At 39.6% G+C, this 22,513-nt stretch overlaps 1 protein-coding gene across 1 annotated transcript in view; it reads left to right on the plus strand.

Annotated features, from left to right (window-relative positions):
- The first annotated feature begins 15 nt into the window (after positions 1–15).
- Positions 16–22,513, plus strand: part of LOC126187515 (probable asparagine--tRNA ligase, mitochondrial) — a 77,631-nt gene continuing 55,133 nt past the window's right edge. Inside the window, exons 1-2 of the mRNA XM_049928648.1 lie at positions 16–159; positions 261–832. Of these exons, the coding sequence (XP_049784605.1) occupies positions 16–159; positions 261–832 (716 nt within the window). The remainder of the gene's footprint in view (positions 160–260; positions 833–22,513) is intronic.

A 22,513-nucleotide genomic window follows, 5' to 3' on the forward strand; every position in this document is an offset into this window, starting at 1 on the left:
TTCGCAAAGCCGGCAATGTCAGTATTGTTGTTTAATTATTTGGGGCGCGTGTATCAAACAGGTGCCTGTAGCAATGTTGTGAAGAACTATATTCATCACATATCACGCATATCAGATGTCTTAACATCCAAACCCGTTGATTCTAGTGTGACAGTCCAGGTAACATATACACTTATAACCTACAAACTAAATAAAAATATAAAAAAATAGCTATTTGATGACCATTGAAACGCTTGTGTAATTTTGTGATATAATTTTAGGGATGGGTAAAGGGCCTGAGGAAGATGAAGGACTTGACATTTGTCGATATTAATGATGGCTCGTGTGTAAAAAGATTGCAGATTTTGATTCCAACCCGCGACAAACCAAATCAACTGGCATTTGGAGCGTCAGTGAGAGCATCTGGATTACTTAAAACAAATAGTAAAGGTGATTTGGAACTGTCGGCGAGTCATATTCAAGTAATCGGGCCTTGTGTTTTCACAGATGGTTATCCATTCGCAGCCAGGAAATCATATCCGCCAGATTATGTGCGTCAGTTTTTGCATTTAAGGTCAAGAACAACTACTTTTGGTGCTCTCCTGCGGATGCGAGGAGCTGTGTCACATACTGTACACAAATATTTCAATAAACTTGGTTTTCTATATATTCACACTCCAATATTAACAGCTAATGACTGTGAAGGTGCAGGAGAAGTCTTTCTTGTAATGCCTGAAAGCAAAACGTTACGTGAAGAAATGTCAAAGTCAGGAGGCAATGAAGAAGAAGCATATTTCGATTCTAAAGTATTTCTCACAGTTTCAGGACAGCTACATTTGGAAGCTGTACTAAGGTAAGCACAACTGCATTAGTTATACAAATGTATATATTTCTGATTTGACTTGTTTATGTCCAGAACAAAATGTCTATTCTTATTCATTTCACAATGGAGTTCATTGGTATTGTATTTCTTTAGCACATATTTTGGGAAGATATGATCTTGTCTTTGTCATGACTTCATATAAAAAAAAACTAACTTACCTGCAGTTACTAAGCATAACAACATTCATGTACAGATACTGTAGACAGAAAATATAAACAACACAGAGAATATAATAAAATTTGTTTTACATCTACATTTATATCCTGCAAACCACCATGAGATGCTTGGCAGAGGGCATGTCTTCATCGTTCAGACATCACTCCACCTTGTCACTGGCCCTGGTAAAGTGTATGTACATTACCCAGTGTGCTTTGTGCTTTGTTTCTGCTGTTTGAAATGAATCAGCATCCCAACATTACATTGTCAGTACTGTATTAGGATATTAAAATTAGAGAAATGGGAAATCTAGTATAATTTTATTAATTGTATCATCACAGAACAAAAATTACCCTCTCCCCCTGATCTGTTAGTGAAATATTTTGATGTTGGCAGTTATGGACAATAGACTCGCTTTTAGGTTTGGAACTATTCGTGCAGTTTGTTGTGTGTGTGTTGGAGATGTGATGGATCAAGAGAAATACTGTGCTACGAGTTGTCAGCTTTGATCAGTGATGTAATGTTTGTTAATGGCTGCTGCGATGTCATATTTTATATATTCACAGTTTTGGGATAAATAGGAGTATTCAATATGAGTCAAAGGCTTTGGCCTGTGGCATAGGAACCCTGCAACAAATGCTGTAAACAATGTGGCAACTATAATGTGATGTCAGTAGCACTTTTTTCAAGTGGTCGAAGCTACATAACAGTCTTTCACTGCAACTAGATTTTTTAACTCTCACATTCGTTGGATTCGCCAACTCACAACCAAACTGCCACCTCCAACCTAACCTAGACATCATCAGGCTAAGCTACAGATCAGTCTCACCACACCCACTTTTCTTTGCTTGTACATTTGTTGGTTTCATCAACTGCTAACAAAATTGTGAGTATACACACCAAAAGGTGACAGCACAGCAACCATTAACTTTGTCAGTGTTCAAAGCTGACAACTCATATTAAATATTCCTCTTTGCCCAAGTTTTACTGTTGGTTGGTGAAGGCAATGATTGTGTGTGTGTGGGGGGAGGGGGGAGGAGGAAACACCCTCATTATGGTGACAGACTGATCTCTAGCCTAGTGCAAGGTATACATTACACTGAATGGTGACAGTTTGGTTCCGAGCTGTCAAATCCAAGTACTATACAACTGAAAAGAACTAGTTTTGGTGACAGACTGATCTGTAGCTTATTCCATTTCAAAATTTTGCTACTGATATCATGTTGTAGTTGCTATTTGTTGATGGTATTTGTTCCATGTTTCCTATGTCACTGGTCAGGCCCAACAGTCTGTATTGAATAATCATCTGATTTAATTTTATATTTTTTGTTAGTAGTGGATATTATTACATATTTTTGTTAATTATGGATATTACAATAAAGTTCATGAGTAGCTCCCTGGATGTCACAGTGGTGGATGACATGCTAATCATGAGTAAATTCCCATTGTTATTCGATGTAATTGCTAAATGTGTGAAAAGTTGTGTTGTGGAAAAGGTGTGGGAATGACTAAAGTTATCTTAGCTCAGACCAGGGACTAGCATATGTGGCATTGTCGGCAGTACAACACATGGTATTGTGTCAGGAAGTTGGTTGTGGTTTTTTTTTTTTTATTTTTTTTTTATTCCTCTCCTCTGCTAACCTCTTCATCCCCGAAGTAGCACTTGCACCCTATGTGCTCAATTTAAAGTATTCAGATCTCTCATAATTCGTACCCTCTAGTACCATAGTGGTCATTCCCTGATACCTTAACGCATGCCCTATCATCCTAGCCCTTCTTGTCAGTATGTTCCTCCTTTGCCGATTCTGTGGTGAATCTCATTCCCTATCATTTCATCTGATTTTCAATATTCTTCAATAACACCACATCTCAAATGCTTTAATTGTGTTGTGTACCAGTTTTCATACTATCTGTGATTCATTAACATACAGTGCTGTGCTCCAAATGTATATTCTCAGAAGTTTCTTCCTCAGATCAGGGCCCATGTTTGATACAAGTAGACTTCTTATGGTCAAAAATGCCCTCTTTGCCTGTGCTAATCTGATTTTTATGTCATCCTTGCTTTATCCAAGATAGCACAATTCCTTAAATTTTTGATCCCCAATTTTGATGTTGAATTTCTTGCTATTGTCATTTCTGATACATCTTGTAACCTTTGTCTTTTACCTGTTTACTCTAAATCCATATTCTGTGGTCATTAGACTGTTTGCTCTATCCAGCAGATCCTGTAATGTCATCAGTAAATTGTATCATTGATATCCTTTCATCCTTAATTATAATTCCACTCTTGAACCTTTCTTTTAGCTCTGTCATTGCTTCTTTGATGCAGGCCTATGTATTGAACAGTAGGGGCAAAAGACTAATCCCTTTTTAAACCAAGCACTTTGTTCTTTACCTTCCAATCTTTTGTTCCCTATTGGTTCTAGTACATATTGTGTATTACCGATCTTTCTCTGTAGCTTACTCCTGTTTTTATCAGAATTTTGAACATTTGCACCGTTTTACGTTGATGAATGCTTTGTCTGGGTTGACAATCCCATTGTGTCTCAGTGCTATAAGATTGTCTTGGTTTTTCTTTAAGCTAGCTTCCATTATCAAGTGCAAAGTGAGAACTGCCTCTCTGATGACTTTGCTTTTCCTAAAGCCAAACTGATAATCATCTAACAAATCCTCAATTTTCTCTACTGTTCTTCTGTATATTATTCTTGTCAGCATCTTGGCTGCATGAGATGTTAAGCTGATTGTGCGATAGTTTTTGCACATATCTGCCCTTGCTATTCTCAGAACTGTGTGGGTAATATTTTCTGAAAGTCTGATGCTAAGTTGCCTGTCTCATAGATTCTACTCACCAGCTTGAATAGTCATTTGTTTGCCACTTCCCCCAATGATTTTTGGAATTCTGATGGAATGTTATCTATTCATTCTTCCTTATTTGATCTCAAGTCTTCCAGAACTGTTTTAAATTCTGACTCTAATACAGGATCCCCTATATCACTCATATTGACTCAAATTTCTTCTTCTCACATGTCATCAGGCAAGTGCTACCCCTCACCTATCTGCTCTCTCTCCTGCATTTTAAAGTGAAATTATCATTGCACTCTTAGTGTTACCACCCTAGCTTTTAATTTCCCTGAAGGTTGCTTTGAATTTTCTATATGCTGAATCAGTCCTCCAAAAGATCATCCATTTTTTCGATTTCTTCACATCTTTCCTGCAGCCATTTCACCTCAACTGCCCTGCCTTTGTTATTTACTTCACTCCTAAAGGATTTATATTACTTTATTCCTGCCTTTCCCCCTACATTTTTGTACTGCATTCTGTCACTGATCAATTGAAGTATTTCACCTGTTACCCAGTTTCCTTCCTTACACTTATGTTTGTCTGTCCAACATCTGTGATTGCCGTTTTTAGAGATTTCCACTCCTTATTGCAGTATCCATGTCCTTAGCAAACTTTAAACATGCCTCATCATTCCTCAGTAGTTCAATATCCCACTTCCATTCACACTGATTCTTTTGGACAATTCTCTTGAATTTCAGTCTATACTTCATCGTTACTAAATTGTAACCTGAGAGTATACCTGCACATAGGTACATCTTATGATCCATTATCTTATTTTGGAATCTCTGTCTAACGTGATGCAATCCATCTGGAAGTTTCCAGTGTCCCCCACTCTTTCCAAATATACGTCCTTCTCTTGTGATTTTTGAACAGATTACTCACTATTACCATCTGAAATTTATTGCAGCACTCGGTTAGTCTTTCTCCTCTCTCATTCCTACTGCAAAGGCAATTTTCTCCCATAGTACTTTCTCCTATTCCTTCCCCGACAACCGCATTCCAATCGTCAATGATGACAAAGTGCTCCTGAAGTGAGCAGGGTAGCTGGAAAGCAACAATAATGGAGAATAGCGACAAAGCAACCTTAGAGTTGATGACCGAAACAGCAAAGTTAAAAAAGGAGTAACAATAAAGAATATAATTAAATAAGTAATAATAAATAAAGAATATGATGAAATGAACAGTAATAATAATAATAATAATAATAATAATAATAATCATGATGAAAAAATCCAGATAAGTGCTAGTAGGATTCGCGAAGGTTCCATACAAATTTAGTGATGTATATAGATAGTTCACTCATCAAGGGAATAAAAAATCTCACTTATTGTTGCCTGTGTCTGATATGAGACAGGCAAGATCATGTCTACCCATTCCTGAGGAAAAGGGGTCATAACAGAAGGGCAGACAGACAGTCTGATAACGAATGACAATTTTTTTGTGTATAGTTACAAATTAACAGTTCTTGGAATTTTTCATTTGCTTGTACTGTGAAACCTTGCTTTTTGCTGGCTATAATGATTCTAGGTCAATGGTAGTACCCTATAGGTTTCAGTGAATGAGTTCATGAGTATCAAAATATGTGACATAAATGGCCATACCTTTTGACTGCATTGACTTAGAAACTTACATTTTCTACTCTGCCAAGGGGCTACATACCTTCGTACGTGACATAAATTTCAGTTGGAGAAGTCTACCCATTCCTGAGAGAGAAACGGTTTTGAATGGTGAGACAGACACTTGAACAGACAAGCAGACAGATGGACAACAGAGTAATCCTATAGGAGTCCTGTTTCGATTGACTGAGGTACAGAACCCAAAAAAGACAAAGAAGAAAAGAGAAGGGAAAATGGAATTTGTATGATAATAGAAGTTATGTGCATGAGATTGTCAAGCTACTAGAATACGTTGAAGGGCTAGATAATTGCAGCTGACAGCTCTTTTCTGTGCTTTTCTCCACCCCTGAAGTTGTTTTTGTTATAAAACCTACTCCTTTGCACTCACCCTCGGCCTATTTCAGTCCCACCACTGCTAAAACATATCATGTCAAATGCAGAGCAACTTCCAAAGCCATGCATGTTATTAACCAATTACCGTGTGTCTCCTGTGCAGCAGTGTATGTAGCAGCGACTGTCAGTATACTGATTGAGTCCATGAATGGCCATACCCTGTACCCGGTTACTGAACTTTTACAGCATGACTTGAGTGTCTCCTACATCACTCCAGCTACTTGAGTCTTCTCACTCAATCCAAGTTTCCCTAAACTTTTGAGACTGGAACTTCCCTCCAGCACATTCTTACATCCCAACATCCTTGTGCAGTGAAACTCCATTAGAACACAAACTCCCCCTATTTTATTTAACTTTGTTAGTAATAATAATAATTCCCGTGGAGGCCCGGGAAAAGAATAGGCCTCCGGTATGTTCTGCCAGTCGTAAAAGGCGATGAAAAGAACAAACCACTAATAGGGCTAACCCCCCTTTTAGTGTGATTAGTTGGTTCAGGACGGAACTAAAGAAGTCTCGGACAAGCGCCGTCATGGTCGGGGACGACGTTTGATCCCTATGCCCGCCCGCAATGGTAACGACACTGCTAGCCAACTGGAAAATGATTTAAATCCAAATAGAGGTGTTTTGCAGGATATGTTTCCTGCAACCACCCTAGAAGGAAAACATAGACAGATGATGAGATGGTCAGATGAAGTTAATCGACACCTCATGTTCTGTTATTACCAAGCAACAAACCTAGGAACCAACACAACTGGATACAGATCACAAGTATACACAACATTTATTATCAGATACCCAGAATTAAAATTTTTAACAGAACAACGACTAGCTGATCAGATCCGCGTAATAATAAAAAATAACAGGATACCCCAGTCAGAATTAGAAAACATCAAACAACAAATACTGGAACAAAATAATGTACAGTCAGAAGAAGAAGAAAATACAGTAATGGACTCAAACATCCCAGAGCAAACAAACAAAGAACATCACGCATCAATTAAACAATCAGAGGAAAACGAAATCTTAAGACACCCACCAGAACAAGCACAAATAGTACACGAAGTGACACACATGTTAGATATAGAAGAAAAATTTCAGCTGACATATATAGAATACAAAGACACAAATACAGACATTAGACCATTCTTGCATAGGCCACCAAATAACCCACAAGTCGAAACAACAACAACAACAACAATCAACACAATCATACACAACAAAATAAATGAAAATACAACTATGGAAGAGTTACAACTACTGGTTTATATATGAGCACTCACTACACTAAATATACACACTAGGCAGAGATCAGAACCAACCAACACACAGAAGAAACCCACAAAACCAGCATGGCAACACAGGCTACAGATCAGAATAGAAAAACTTAGAAAAGACATTGGACAGCTAACACAATTTATAAGAAATGAAATATCAGACAAAAAACGAAAAAGGTTAGGTAAAATCTCACAACAAGAAGCGATAGAGCAATTAGATGAAAAGAAGCAAAAATTACAAGCATTGGCCAAACGACTTAGAAGATACAAAAAAAGTGAAAATAGAAGGAAACAAAACCAAACATTCAACACAAACCAAAAGAGATCTTACCAGACAATAGACAACACACACATTAAAATAGACAATCCACCAAACAAAACAGACATGGAACACTTCTGGAGCAACATATGGTCAAACCCAGTACAACATAACAGACATGCACGGTGGATATAAGCAGAAACAGACACATACAAGATGATACCACAAATGCCTGAAGTGGTAATTTTGCAACATGAAGTCACCCGAGCAATTAATTCTACGCACAATTGGAAACCCCTTGGAAAAGATAAAATAGCAAATTTCTGGCTAAAGAAGTTCACCTCAACACATTCACAACTAACTAAATTATTTAACAGTTACATTGCAGACCCATACACATTCCCTGATACACTTACACATGGAATAACCTATCTGAAACCTAAAGATCAAGCAGACACAGCAAACCCAGCTAAATATTGCCCCATAACATGCCTACCAACAATATACAAAATATTAACTTCAGTCATTACACAGAAATTAATGACACATACAACACAGAACAAAATTATAAATGAAGAACAAAAAGGCTGTTGCAAAGGAGCATGAGGATGTAAAGAGCAACTGATAATAGATGCAGCCAACTCATACAAATACCTGGGTGTAACACTGTAATGGATAAAGCAGATGGTAGACTTTGGTTTATTGGTAGAAGATTGGGGAAGTGCACTCAGTCTACAAAGGAGATAGCTTATAAATCACTTGTGTGACTGGTTTTAGAATATTGCTCAAGTATGTAGAACCCATCCCAAATATGACTAACAGGGGATATTGAATGTATACAGAGAAGGGCAGCACGAGTGGTCATAGGTTTGTTTAATCTGTTGGGGTGTGTCGCAGAGATACTGAAGTGACTGAACTGGAAGACTCTTGAAGATAGATGTAAACTTCCATGAGAAAGTCTAATAATAAAATTTCAAGAACCAGCTTTAACTGTTGACCCCTGGTTTAGATGTTCGTTTTTCCCCCATGCTGTTTGGGAGTGGAATGGTAGAGAGATAGTATGATTGTGGTTCGATGAACCCTCTGCCAAGCACTTAAATGTGAATTGCGGAGTAGACATGTAGATGTAGATGTAGATGTAGATGTAGATACTACAATCTCCTATGTATTGCTCACATAGGGTTAGTGAGGGTAAAATTAGAATAATTACAGCATGCACAGAGGCATTCAAACAATCATTCAAATGGTTCAAATGGCTCCGAGCACTATGCGACTTAACTTCTGAGGTCGTCAGTTGCCTAGAACTTAGAACTAATTAAACCTAACTAATCTAAGGACATCACACACATCCACGCCCGAGGCAGGATTCGAACCTGTGACCGTAGCAGTCGCTCGGCTCCAGACTGTAGCGCCTAGAACTGCACGGCCACTCCGGCCGGCAACAATCATTCTCTCCATGCTGCATATGTGAATGGAACAGGAAGAAACCCTATTAACTGATGCAGTGGGACATACCTTCTGCAATGCACTTCACAGCGGTTTGCAGAATATAGATGTTGATGTACATGTACTACAAATTTTATCTCCTGAAAGTAAATATTGCCCCCCAGTCATGTTGCATACTTTGTTGGTAGGTTCAGTTGACCCCTGTTTTAAATCAACTGACTAACTGCCACCTACATGGAAGATTCAATTAAGTTGGAATTCTTGTAGTTGTAATGATATTTTTTGTATATGTTTGGCAGTTTTTTTCTGTCTCTCCTCTGTTCTGGAAATTCGTCTTGTCTACATCCATTTTCATTAAAGTGAAGATGAAAAAGTCACAGGAGATCATTTCCAGTGAGTAGGATGGTGCGAAACAATTGTCATTTTGTTTATGGCCGAAAACTGCTTAGCACTAACTGCTACGTGACTGGGAGGATTGTCATGATGAAGTATACTATCAATTTTCCACCTCGGTGCAGGTTTTTTTTTTTTTCCATTCCTCCTATATGATACTTTGGGGAATGTATTCATGGTAGTCCATCCCATTCGTGCTGGGAAAGGCAGAAAAGCAAAAAGAAAGACGAAACCAATATTATGTATGAGCGTTTACTTTCCTGATGTACACAAATGACAAAAAGTTCTGGGGATTGAAAACTTGCAGTAGAGTTAAAATACTGTGAATTTTCAGTGAGCGTCATTCCCTCAGTTTGTAGCAAAGTAGTGCAATTTTGCCAGTTGTGGAAAGGCCAACAATTCTTCATTTTTAAATTTTTCCCATACAGATTTATATAAATTGTAGGATGTTTGACAACATGTTTATTTGTATTATTTTATTTATTTATTCATTCAGATTGCATCCTGTAATGATCTACGATTTTTCTTCACAATACAATGAAGTAAATAGTCCAAAATGTTCATGGGGACCATTCCAGCATTTGCCTGAAATGATTCAGAAACACCTAAATCTTTTACCAGTATCTTTCTGTGTTCATCTATGTTAATTGACAATCAGTAATCAACCTCAAAAAATTTGTGTTACTTAGTGCAATAGAGTTGTTTTCCCTCTTTGTGCTGAAGTGCGTGCTATTAATTTTATTTATGTTCCAGGTCAATTTATTACATACTGCCCAATTTTAAACATTCTTCAGTGTTCCATTTGCTTTCTCTACAAGGAGTTCTTGTCTTTTATCAGTCACTATAATGTTGCTGTTATTAGCAAAGAGAACTTTTATTCCATGTGTTATATGTCTGGAAAACACTGACACATATTAAGAGCAGAGTTGGACCCAGTACTCTACCTTGAGGCACACTAATGCTTGTATGTTTCTTGTGTGATAATTGTTTTACTAAAAATTTATCATCAGCAGATGTGTAAACTATCTCTATCTTTTGCACTCTGTTTTCCTGGTAAGACTGTAACCACTTGTTTGATATTCCTGTTACATCTAGTGCTTCTAGCTAGTTTAGTAGTATAGTGTGGTCAACAGGCCAAAAGCCTTGCATAAATTTAAGAATATCGTTCTGTAGTCAGCTTCAAATGCCGGTTCTCTTAATTTCCTCAATAGTGTTTTGTGAAAAGAATGTCGTCTTCCCTCAAGGAATTCCTGTTTGTGTTCATGAACCATCTCTGTAGTACTTGCACGTTGATTGAACCTACCAGTAACAAATCTAGCAGCACACCTCTGAATTGTTTCGATGTCGTCCTCTAATCTGAGCCAATGGGGATCCCAAACACTCGAGCAGTACTCAAGAATTAGTATTCTGTATGCAGTCACCTTCACAGATGAGGTACACTTCCCTAAAATTCTCTCAATAAACTGAAGTCGACCATTTGCCATCCCTGTTATTGTCCTTTGTGCTTGTTCCATTCATATCACTTTGCAACATTACACCTAGACAATTAACCAGTGTGACTGTATCAAGCAGCACACTACTAGTGCTGTATTCAAACATTGTGGGATTGTTTTTCCCACTCATCTGCATTAACTTACAGTTTTCTACATTTAGAGCAAGCTGCCATTCATCAAATCGATAGAAATTTTGTCTAAGTCATCTTGTATTCTTCTACAGTCACACAACAATGACACCTTCTAGTACACTGCAACAGTGTCAGCAAACAGCTGCTGATTTCTCCTCTCTCTGTCATCCAGGTCATTTATGTATATAGAGAATAAGAGCAGTACTGTCACACTCCCCTGGGGCACTCCTGACAATACCCTTGTCTCTAATGAACATTCACCATCAAAGACCATCAAATAGATGACAGAGGGATAGAGAAACAGTTAAAATCGCTCAAAAGAGGGAAGGCCGCTGGACCTGATAGGATACCTGTTCGATTTTACACAGAGTACGCGAAGGAACTTGCCCCCCTTCTTGCAGTGGTGTATCGTAGGTCTTTACAAGAGCGTAGCATTCCAAAGGATTGGAAAAAGGTGCAGGTATCCCGTTTTCAAGAAGGGACGTCGAACAGATGCACAGAACTATAGACCTATATCTCTAACGTTGATCAGTTGTAGAATTTTGGAACACGTATTATGTTCGAATATAATGACTTTTCTGGGGACTAGAAATCTACTCTGTAGGAATCAGCATGGGTTTCGAAAAAGACGATTGTGTGAAACCCAGCTCGCGCTATTCGTCCACGAGACTCAGAGGGCCACAGACACTGGTTCCCAGGTAGATACCGTGTTTCTTGACTTCCGCAAGGCATTCGATACAGTTTCCCACAGTCGTTTAATGAACAAAGTAAGAGCATATGGACTATCAGACCAATTGTGTGATTGGATTGAAGAGTTCCTAGATAACAGAACGCAGCATGTCATTCTCAATGGAGAGAAGTCTTCCGAAGTAAGAGTGATTTCAGGTATGCCGCAGGGGAGTGTCGTAGGACCGTTGCTATTCACAATATACATAAATGACCTTGTGGATGACAACGGAAGTTCACTGAGGCTTTTTGCGGATGATGTTGTGGTATATCGAGAGGTTGTAACAATGGAAAATTGTACTGAAATGCAGGAGGATCTGCAGTGAATTGACGCATGGTGCAGGAAATGGCAATTGAATCTCAATGTAGACAAGTGTAATGTGCTACGAATACATAGAAAGAAAGATCCCTTATCTTTTAGCTACAATATAGCAGGTCAGCAACTGGAAGCAGTTAATTCCATAAATTATCTGGGAGTACGCATTAGGAGTGATTTAAAATGGAATGATCACATAAAGTTGATCATCGGTAAAGCAGATGCCAGACTGAGATTCATTGGAAGAATCCTAAGGAAATGCAATCTGAAAACAAAGGAAGTAGGTTACAGTACGCTTGTTCGCCCCCTGCTTGAATACTGCTGAGCAGTGTGGGATCTGTACCAGATAGGGTTGATAGAAGAGATAGAGAAGATCCAACGGAGAGCAGCGCGCTTTGTTACAGGATCATTTAGTAATCGCGAAAGTGTTACGGAGGTGATAGATAAACTCCAGTGGAAGACTGCAGGAGAGACGCTCAGTAGCTCGGTACGAGCTTTTGTTGAAGTTTCGAGAACATACCTTCACCAAGGAGTCAATTGCTCCCTCCTACGTATACCTCGCGAAGAGACCATGAGGATAAAATCAGAGAGATGAGAGCCCATACAGAGGCATACCAACAATCCTTCTTTCCACGAACAATACGAGACTGGAATAGAAGGGAGAAATGATAGAGGTACTCGAGGTATCCTCCACCACACACCGTCTGGTGGCTTGCGGAATATGGATGTAGATGTAGATGTAGAAAGACAGCATACTCGTTTCTGTTACTGAAGAAGACTTCGAGCCACTCACATATGTGAGAACCTATTCCGTATGCTCGTACATTTGTTAACAGTCTGCAGCGGGGTACTGTGTCGGACACTGTCTGGAAAGCTAAGAATATGGATTCTGCCTGTTGCCATTCATCCATGGTTTGCAGGATATCGTGTGAGAAAAGGGCAAGAATTCTGCAGCAAACCAGTGTTAAGGATATTAGTTTGTAATTTTGCCGGTCGTTTCTTTTATCCTTCTTATGTACAGGAGTAACTTGCACTTTTTTTCAGTCAATTGGGACTTTGTGCTTGGTGAAACATTCAGTAAGGGGCCGATGCATGTAACTCATCCTTGTCAAGAGTTTCAAGTATCACTTTTGTGAACTCTATTGTGGCCAATATTGTACTTCTCCCACTTCTGAAACAAAACTCTACTTCATTAAAATTATTCTATATGCTTATATAACTCATTAGTCTATCTGCCATGATTGATTCAATTGTTTTTGAGAATGCAGACGGTAGTGAAACTGGCCTGTAATTTTCTACATCGCAAACCTTGTTTCTGGGCTCATTTGTTATGTTCGTTAATGGGGCTTGTTTGCTGTCTATGCACATCTTCAGAATAGAGACTGGAACCTCTTCTGTATCTACTGACTTCTTATTGTTAAACGTATATGTTGGCCTCCTGATTTCAAGTTTCATTGTGGGAAAAAAAGCCGTTGTGCTTGCTGTGCAAGTCATTGTGGGTTCTACATGTGTTTTAGGCAATTTTGTTGCAATTTCTCTGCAATACCAGAAACATAGCCATTTATAAAATTTGCCAATTCCTGAGGATTTTCTGTTATTCTACCCTCATCTTTGATTTGTATGTTATTATACTTGTGTCTGACTTTTCCAGTTAATAATGTCTCATACTACTTTGCTTTTATTTTCTTTGTTCTGTTTTATTTTGTTATTGATTTTTTTGCAGATAGTTATAGCCTCCTGTATATTTTTATTATACCTGCGATAACAATCTTGTGTCTGTGGATTAGTTTAGTGCTTTTGTAAAGAACTGAGAAATTTAAGTGTTTGGGAGGACTTAGAAACACCTGCAGTTATCCATATGTTTTCCTTAGCTACTGATGTGGAAGTGACTATTTTTGGAAATATCTCATCAAAAATGAATTTAAGCAACATGCAAAATTTAGAGATCTAGCATCATCCCAGGCTTGATTTGCCGGTAAAAGTGCACTTACAGCGTCAGTGGCTGTTCCATCGTGAGCCAATTTTTGTTACATCTTGCTTGTTGGATGATGGGAACTGAACACGATAAATCATGAGATGGTTTTTGACAGTGAATCAGAATGCTGATTCGTAATTTTCTATAATTTGTAAACAAAGTTAGCTGTCACTTTGTTATGTTAGGTTAGAATTTAACCTCACAGTTGCAGTTTTTGGCAATATTGAAATATGCAAAAAAACTGGTGATTTCTCAAACTGGGAAACAATCAAGATTAGGGTGCCGCAAGGTTTGATCTTGGGTCCTCTGCTGTTCTTAATATATATTAATGACTTGCCATTCTATATTCACGAAGATGCAAAACTGGTAGTTTTTGCCGATGATACAAGTATAGCTATCACACCCAACAGACAAGAATTAACTGGTGAAATTGTAAATGATGTTTTGCAGAAAATCATTAAGTGGTTCTCTGCAAATTGGCTCTCATTAAACTTTGACAAAACACAGTATACCGTATACAGTTCCACACAGTAAATGGAATGACACCATTAATAAATATAGATTTCGATCAGAAATCGGTAGCTAAGGTAGAATATTCAAAATTTCTAGGTGCATGCATTGATGAGGGGTTGAACTGGAAAAAACACACTAAGGATCTGCTGAAACGTTTGAGTTCAGCTACTTATGCTGTCAGGGTCATTGCAAATTTTGGTGATATACATCTGAGTTAATTAGCTTACCACGCCAATTATCATTCTCTGCTTTCGTATGGCATCATATTCTGGGGTAACTCATCACTGAGTAAAATAGTGTTCATTGCACAAAAGCGTGTAATCAGAATAATTGCTGGAGCTCATCCAAGATAATCCTGCAGACACTTATTTAAAGAGCTAGAGATCTTCACTGTAGCCTCACAATATATATATTCACTTATGAAATTTCTTATTAACAATCTGAACGAATTCACAAGTAATAGCGGTGTACAGGCTACAACACTAGGAGAAAGGATGATCTTCACTACTCAAGGTTAAATCTAACGTTGGCTCAGAAGGGGGTAAATATGCTGCCACAAAAGTCTTTGGTCACTTATCTAATAGCATCGGAAGTCTGACAGATAGCCATATAGCATTTAAAAGGAAATTAAAAGAATTTGTTAATGGCAATTCCTTCTATTCATTAGATGAATTTTTGGATATAGTAAGTGGGTAATTTCCCCAACCCCTCCCCCCCCCCCCCCCCCCAAAAAAAAAAAAATTAAAAATATTAAGTGTCATATAATATTTTGTGTAATGTAATATCTTGTATAGACACCTTTTATTAACCTGACATGTTCCACGTCATTATGAAGTGTCGTATTCATGATCTCTAATCTAATCTAATGATTTACAAGAAGATTATTGCAATGACTACACATCAGTCTATCAAGGGCAACTGTAATTTCATGTTGAGATTTATTGGCATTGCCAACTCACTAGCAGATTGTCCCATTCCAACAGAACCTAGGTCTTGAGTTACACTACAGGTCAGTCTGTCAGCACATCTAGTTTTTTTTCCACTCACCAAATAAATACAAAAAGCAGTGAAAACACTTAAAAATCAAGATATAATATGATTAAGAGTTATTCAGGCACTCTTCATATTGAAAAGAAAATATAGTCAATCTGTATCTTCTGCTGAAAGAAAACATTAGGTTCAGCAATTTTCATTTGCTACCATATATTGTCACCCAGTTGGCTACGACGAAAGTCAGTGCATTGCCAACATCAGCATGCAGCATTAAAGCTGCTGACACTGTAAGTGCACTGTAACCAATTTGTCAGTGCCCTAACAAAGTATGGATTTTACATTTCAAGGAGATCCTTTTGTAGCCTGCAATTGTATGGATTTTGTCAAACCTGTCTTTAACTTTATTGTTTGACAGTAACGATTAAAACACCAAGATCTCTTATAAATACTTCTCTTTTTACCATGTTGTTATCTGTAATTGCGTGGTCTAAGACAGATATTGAACTTCTTGATACCGCAGTACCAGCATTTATCATTTTTACCATGCCAAAAGTGTTCAGAGCATTCAGAGAGTTATTAATTATTTACCCGCAACACACATGTTAATATTCATGACTCCACATATTATTTTGTTAGTTCTGGGAGCTGAGACTTTTTCCTGGACTTCAACTAATTTGTTGAAAAAGATCTCCACATTACCACTGGATGACTGGTACATACAGGGAATAATTAACATTTTATGAAAGTCTAGTTTTGTTAGCTCAGTAGCTTCCAACTCAAAATGTTTATCTGTGCTAATAGTGATCTGATCTACTCTAGCTTTAACATATATACCACCTGTGATATAAATACCTGGTCCTCCACCCTTTAAGGTAGTTCTGAAATAGCAACTTGCAAATTCACTGATGATCGCATTGTATGCTGTATTTGACTGTCTCTACACCAGTGCCCTGTATTGCATGCTATCATGCTGTTCAAACTCTGTAATTCAATTCGGATAAAATAATTTTGGGTGTCGGGCTGTATCATTGTAACTACTAAAACAGCCAAATTGCCAACGTTTCGACCAATGTGCTGTGGTCTTCTTCAGGGCGGTTTATGTGGCCCAATACCCAAAATTATTTTATCCAAATGATACCGGCCATGGAAGCCAACAAATTTATTCCTGTAATTCAGCTTTAAGCTGGTGCCATTTATTTTAAGACTGCACATTTTGATGATCAATAGATAATTCTGAGCAAATTTCTGTAATGTGTGTGCACTCTGTAGTTGTACATTCTATCTTTCAAGTACTAACTGAAGAAGTCTCTAAACTGATTGAGACACTTCAAGGCAGGGGAATTCTTTGTCATGATTTATCTTAAAAAAGATCTATTTGTGTACCTATGGTAACAGTTATTTGACCATGCAGAGCCCTACACCTACCTTTCATACTCTTACTAACTGACTCCACTGATCTTCTTTTTCCAGTCCTGTTGATGTGCAGACCATGCCTAGTGTAGCTCTATCTCTCAATAGTCCCCAGCAACACCAGTGGAATGTTTGCCCATGCAGCAGTCATCAGTGCCATCTCCAGCTTTGCACTGATTCACTGTACAGCATTGCCAAGATGAAGCCAACTTGCTGCCAGAACAGCTCACCTGAGCTCACCTTGGTGCTAACAGTTAGAGAAACTGCCTTACTCAGGTCACCATCTATTTTTACTCCATGTCTCTATCCAGGCTGTTCCATGGCCTCCCCACTGTCACTGTCTAATCAGCCTTCATGAAAATCTTACACAGAGGTCATGAAACCTCAGCCCCCTGATCAAGACCAGGAATCAGCTTGAAAATGCTACCAATTGGGGGCCTACACCACTGCACTGACTGCTATCTAGCATCGGTACTCTCTTCTTCCTAACATTTGTATCATTCCTAGCCGTCCTACTCACAGGCAGAGTCTACTGCCTATTTCCTACTACTACACCATCTTGAGGCTCACCTCCCCCCAATTCTGGCAGCTGCAATCTGCTCCTGGTAGACACAACATAAGTATCAGATGGTGACCTCCTCCTACTAGCCTTCTTACCAACTGCCAGTTCATGAACAGCTCCCTCACCATTGCCTTTCTTCATCCTTACTAGCTCTCTCCTAGCTTCACTGAAGTGTACCTGATGGACAGAAATCTTCCTCTCCTGCTCCTCTATTGCTCTAGTCATGCTGCATATTTTGCAGGATCTCATTGACCTGCCAAGAGTTCTTCTCACATTGTCAGAAGGATGTTAAACCCTAGTCTTCCTTTCTTCACACAGCTTTCTCCCCAGTGAAACCATTTGCTACAGCTCTCACAATGCACCCCACAACTTCATTTTCTTATGGCAGCTCTCGCAATTTCTACGTGTGATCGAGTAAAATATCTATAGCAAAGGAAAACAATCTGTAAATACATGAAACTAAAAGAAAAATTCTGATATCTGTTATCCTTATTTCTTTATAAAAGGATGTAACATCCTATAAGAATCATGCTACCTGTGACTGTGTGTCGAGCGGAGTTTGCACATACGTTATGGACACTATAGCGAACTTGTTCCTCTTAATACACCTTTGGAGGCTGTCGCTGTTCGGGTAAGGGCATTTCAGGATATTACCATCTGCAATGTATACCTCTCTCCTGATGGTCAAGTGTCTCAGAACATATTGTTTGCATTGGTTTCTCACCTCTGCCCACCTTTCCTAATCTCGGATGATTTCAGTGCCCATGATCGTTTGTGGGGTGGAACCATGATTACTGGCTGCAGTAAAGAACTGAAAAACTTCCTGGCACAACTTGACCTTTGTCTCTTGACTATTTGTACCCCCACACACTTCAGTGTAGTGCATGGAACTTTGCAGTCCTTGTCTTCTCCCATCTGTCCATTGGAGAGTCCATGATGGCCTGTGTGGTAGTGACTGCATCCTGGTCTTCCTGTCTCTCCCTCAGTGTCACTCCCATGGACGCCTGCCCAGATGGGCTCTGAACAGTGTTGACTGGGGTGCTTTCACCTCTGCTGTTGCCCTTGTCTCCCCATCGCGTGGAGATATCAAAGAGACAGTCCAGAATACAACTAAGCCATTCTTTCGGCAGCTGGGTTGGCGACTCCTGTTCCTCGGGCTTGTCCGATGGAAGACAGAACCATGATGGTCATCAGAAATCACAAAGGCCATTAGAGATCGTAAGTAGGCTCTCTAGTTCCATAAGTGGCACTCATTGATGGAGCGCCTCATTGCCTGTAAACGACTCCATGCCCAGGTTCACCACATAGTAAAATGACAGAAATGAGAATGCTGGGAGTGGTACATTTCAACCATCGGACCAAGTATCTCCCCTTTGTCGGTTTGGGCAAAGATCAGACTTCTCTATGGATACCAGACACCTTCTGGTGTACCTGGCATTATCTTAAATGGCGGTCTACACTGACACATAAGCCATTGCCAAACATTTTGTCTGCATTATGCTTGGGCCTCTGTGTCTGAGAATTATCAACCTGTCTTTTGTGTCATAAAACAATGGGTGGAGCAAAAGCAATTATCTTTTACTACATGCTACCTGGAGCCGTATAATGCTTCATTCAGTGAGTGGGAACTCGCCAGTGTCCTAGCCCACTGCCCTGATTTAGCTCCAGCACTGGACCACATCCAAAACCAAATGATCACGCACCTATCAGTAGATTGGCAACATCATATTCTTGCCATCTTTAGTCGTGTCTGGCGCAAGGGCGAGTTACTGTTACAATGGCGAGAAAACATCATTGTCCCAGTGCTGAATATGGGTAAGCACACTCTAGAGATGGACAGTTATCACCCAGCTAGTCTCACTAGTGTTCTCTGTAAGTTGCTTGAATGCATGGTGAGCTGGCGGCTGTGTTGGCTCCTTGAGTCTCCGCGTCTTCTGGCTCCATCCCACGCTGGTTTTCACCAAGCCATTCCACTACTGATAATCTGGTTTACCTGGAGTCTGCCATCTGAACAACTTTTGCTCAATATCAACACATTATAGCCATTTTCTCTGACCTGTAAAAGGTGACACCACAGCCTTGCTACCTTACATGAATGGGATCTACAGGTTCCACCCCTGATTCTTATCCAGCACTCCCTGTCACACCAGGCTTTCTGGGTTTGAGTTGGTGCTCCCCTTAGTATCTTCCATATCAAAGAGAATGGAGTCCTGTGGTGCTCTGTACTGAGTATCCCTCTTTTTCTAGTAGCCATAAGTGGTCTAAAAGTAGTTGTGAAGTCCTGAATACCATCTTCCTTGTATGCTGCCAACTTTTGCCTCTACTATTGCTCCTCTAGTGTGGATCTCATTAAACATTGACTGCAAGGCACCATACAAAAGGTGCAGACATGGGCTGTAACCCATGGCTTTCAGTTTTCAGCTGTCAAGACTCACGTCATGCACTTCTGTCATCGTCGTACCATTAACCACAAACCAGAACTTTACCTTGATGACCAAGTATTCAGTGTGGTGGAAACTTATTCCTTGTTAGAACTCATTTTCTATTCTCAGTTGATGTGGGTTCTCCATCCTCTTCAGCCTAAGCGAAAGTGCTGGCTGCACGTAAATACATTTTGCTGCCCGAGTAACATCAGCTGGGGTGCAGATCACACACCCTTCTGTAGCTTTACAAATCCTGATACAATCCTGTCTTGATTATGAGAGTCTGGCATATGGTTTGACACCTCCCCCAGAATTGCAGATACTGTATCCGATGCACCATTGCAGGGTTTGACTTGCGACGGGAGTGTTTCGAGCTAGCCTTGTGAACAGCTTACTCATGTAGGCTGGGCTCCTTCCATCGCAGATCAGGTGCCAACAACAGCTTGTCAATAATGCTATCCACATTCACAATTCCTCTAAGCATCCGAAGTATTATCTGCTCTTTACAGACGTGGAACTCCATCTCTCGCAATGGTGAGTCAGATCAGGGATTATGATTGAAATCCACATCTGGTCCCTCCCCTCTGAACTCCAGTTATTTCCTCTTCCACCTCTCCTCTGAGCCCACTCACATACACCTTAGTGATGCATCCCGTGGCCACAGCTTTGTCTTGACCTATCACAAGGTCTGAAAGACTCAATTCCTTCCGAAGCCCTCTACCACCAATTTTTATCCGTTCTTGGTGTGTTCAAGGGTTCAGAAGTAGTCTATACTGATGGCTCGGTTGGTTGCTGGTTACATAGGCTTTGCTTATACTCGTGCAGGACATACTGAATGGGTTCCTTGCCAGATGGCTGTCCTGTTGTCACTGTGGAATTGGTAGCCATATCTCATGCTCCCGAGCATATCTGTTGCTTTCTCATCTGCAGCAACTCCCTGAGCACTTAAAAAGCTTTTGACCAACATTACCCTCACCATCCCTCAGACATTGTTATCCAGGATTCCCTGTATGCCCTTGAACAATGTGGATGTTCAGTGACCTTTGTCTGGACCTTGGGCCACATGGGGGTTCCGCGGAATGAACTCGCTGGTAGCTTGACCAAACTGCCTACCAGTAAACAGATTCTTGAGATCGGTATTCTGAAAAAGACTTCTAATTGGTATTATGCCATCAGGTTTTAGGAATCTGGAATACAGAATGGCTCACTCTGACTTCACCAAACAAACTACCAGTGATAAAGGAGACTAAGAATCTGTGAAGGTCCTCTATGCAGGCCTCTTGCAAGAACTCTCCTGTCCTTTGCCGGCTCTGTGTTGGCCATACTGGGTCGACTCATGGTCATCTCTTCTGTCACGAGGACCCATCCCATTGTTGTTGTGATTCCCGTTCAACAGTAGTCCACATTTTGCTGGACTGCCCCGACCTAGCCACCCTGCAGTGGACTCTTATTAATCTCCCTGGCTAGCTACCCCTAGTGTTAGGAGAGGATGTTTCAGTGTCTGACTTAGTTTTATGTTTTATTCGTGAAGAAGACTTTTACTACTTTCTTTAAGGAAGGACCCTGTAACCTTATCAGCCTATTGAGGGGTTGGCAGAACTCTCTGTTGCCTCCTCTGCCCAGAGCGGGGTGCGGCTGCCTGGGCTCAATGGTCCAGTCCAGTCCTTGCCCTACCTGCTCTTTTATTCTTCTTCCTCCATTTCACGTGGTCTGTTAGACTTTTTCATCTTTTGTCTATCTGTGTGTTTTTGCCCTGTCCATGTTCATAGTCTTACCTAGGCAACATATGAGTAGGGTACATCTGGTGAGTGGCAGGGTTGGGGGATGTAAGTCACCTCATTGCACTCTGATTACGGGGGCTTCCGGCTGCTCCCAAGGTGGGGCACCTCGCCTACATTCCTTCCTCTGTCTCCCTTTCTTCTCTTCATCCCGTGTGTCACCTTTGTTGATCTTTTGTAGACCTTGGGGTTTTTCTTTCCCGGGGTTTTACATGGTAGACTGTCTCTGACCTACTGTCATGTAGACCTGTCTGTTCGAGAAAAGTGGGGCTGATGACCTAGTAGCTTGGGCCCTTTAATCATCCAACCAATCAACCAGTGTAACATACATTGTTTTGTTGAGTTTGATACTAGCATGAGTTCAGTAATTTCAGATGTACATACATAAAATGTTAACACAGAAATCACTCCTAAGAGAAGTTCAAAACAGCACAATATATTTCTAAATTGCAATCTTCATTTGTGTGACAAGAAAAAAGATTCTAGTGCAGCTATTCACAGCAAAAAGTATGTATAAAATACTTGCAGATGCTCATGGTTTATTGCATGTGTGAGTTTGGCATGTTAACAAAGGTCAGACCTAGACGATGACTATCAGAAATTCAGTGTACAGGTAAAATTTCAATATAATAATCACTAAATATGTATATACTGAAGATATATTCCAAATGAGAAACTCACAAAAAATATACAATCAAAACTTATGCTTTGACAAGCACAAAAATCACGTGTCAAGTGTCCATCATCGTGCTAAAGGTTTTGTTGATTTTATGTGGATGAGATGTTTGTATATTATTTGACACTGAAATTTATAGCATATTCTGAAAGATAAATTACAGACTTTGTTGTGAATAGTTAAAATGATTTAAAATTACCTGAACAAGTAAAAATGTTGTATTTTGTAATATTTTAATATAAGTGATATTTTCTGTTGGATATATTATTAATTTTAT

Source organism: Schistocerca cancellata, chromosome 5 (assembly GCF_023864275.1).
Source record: "Schistocerca cancellata isolate TAMUIC-IGC-003103 chromosome 5, iqSchCanc2.1, whole genome shotgun sequence".
Taxonomy (NCBI): domain Eukaryota; kingdom Metazoa; phylum Arthropoda; class Insecta; order Orthoptera; family Acrididae; genus Schistocerca; species Schistocerca cancellata.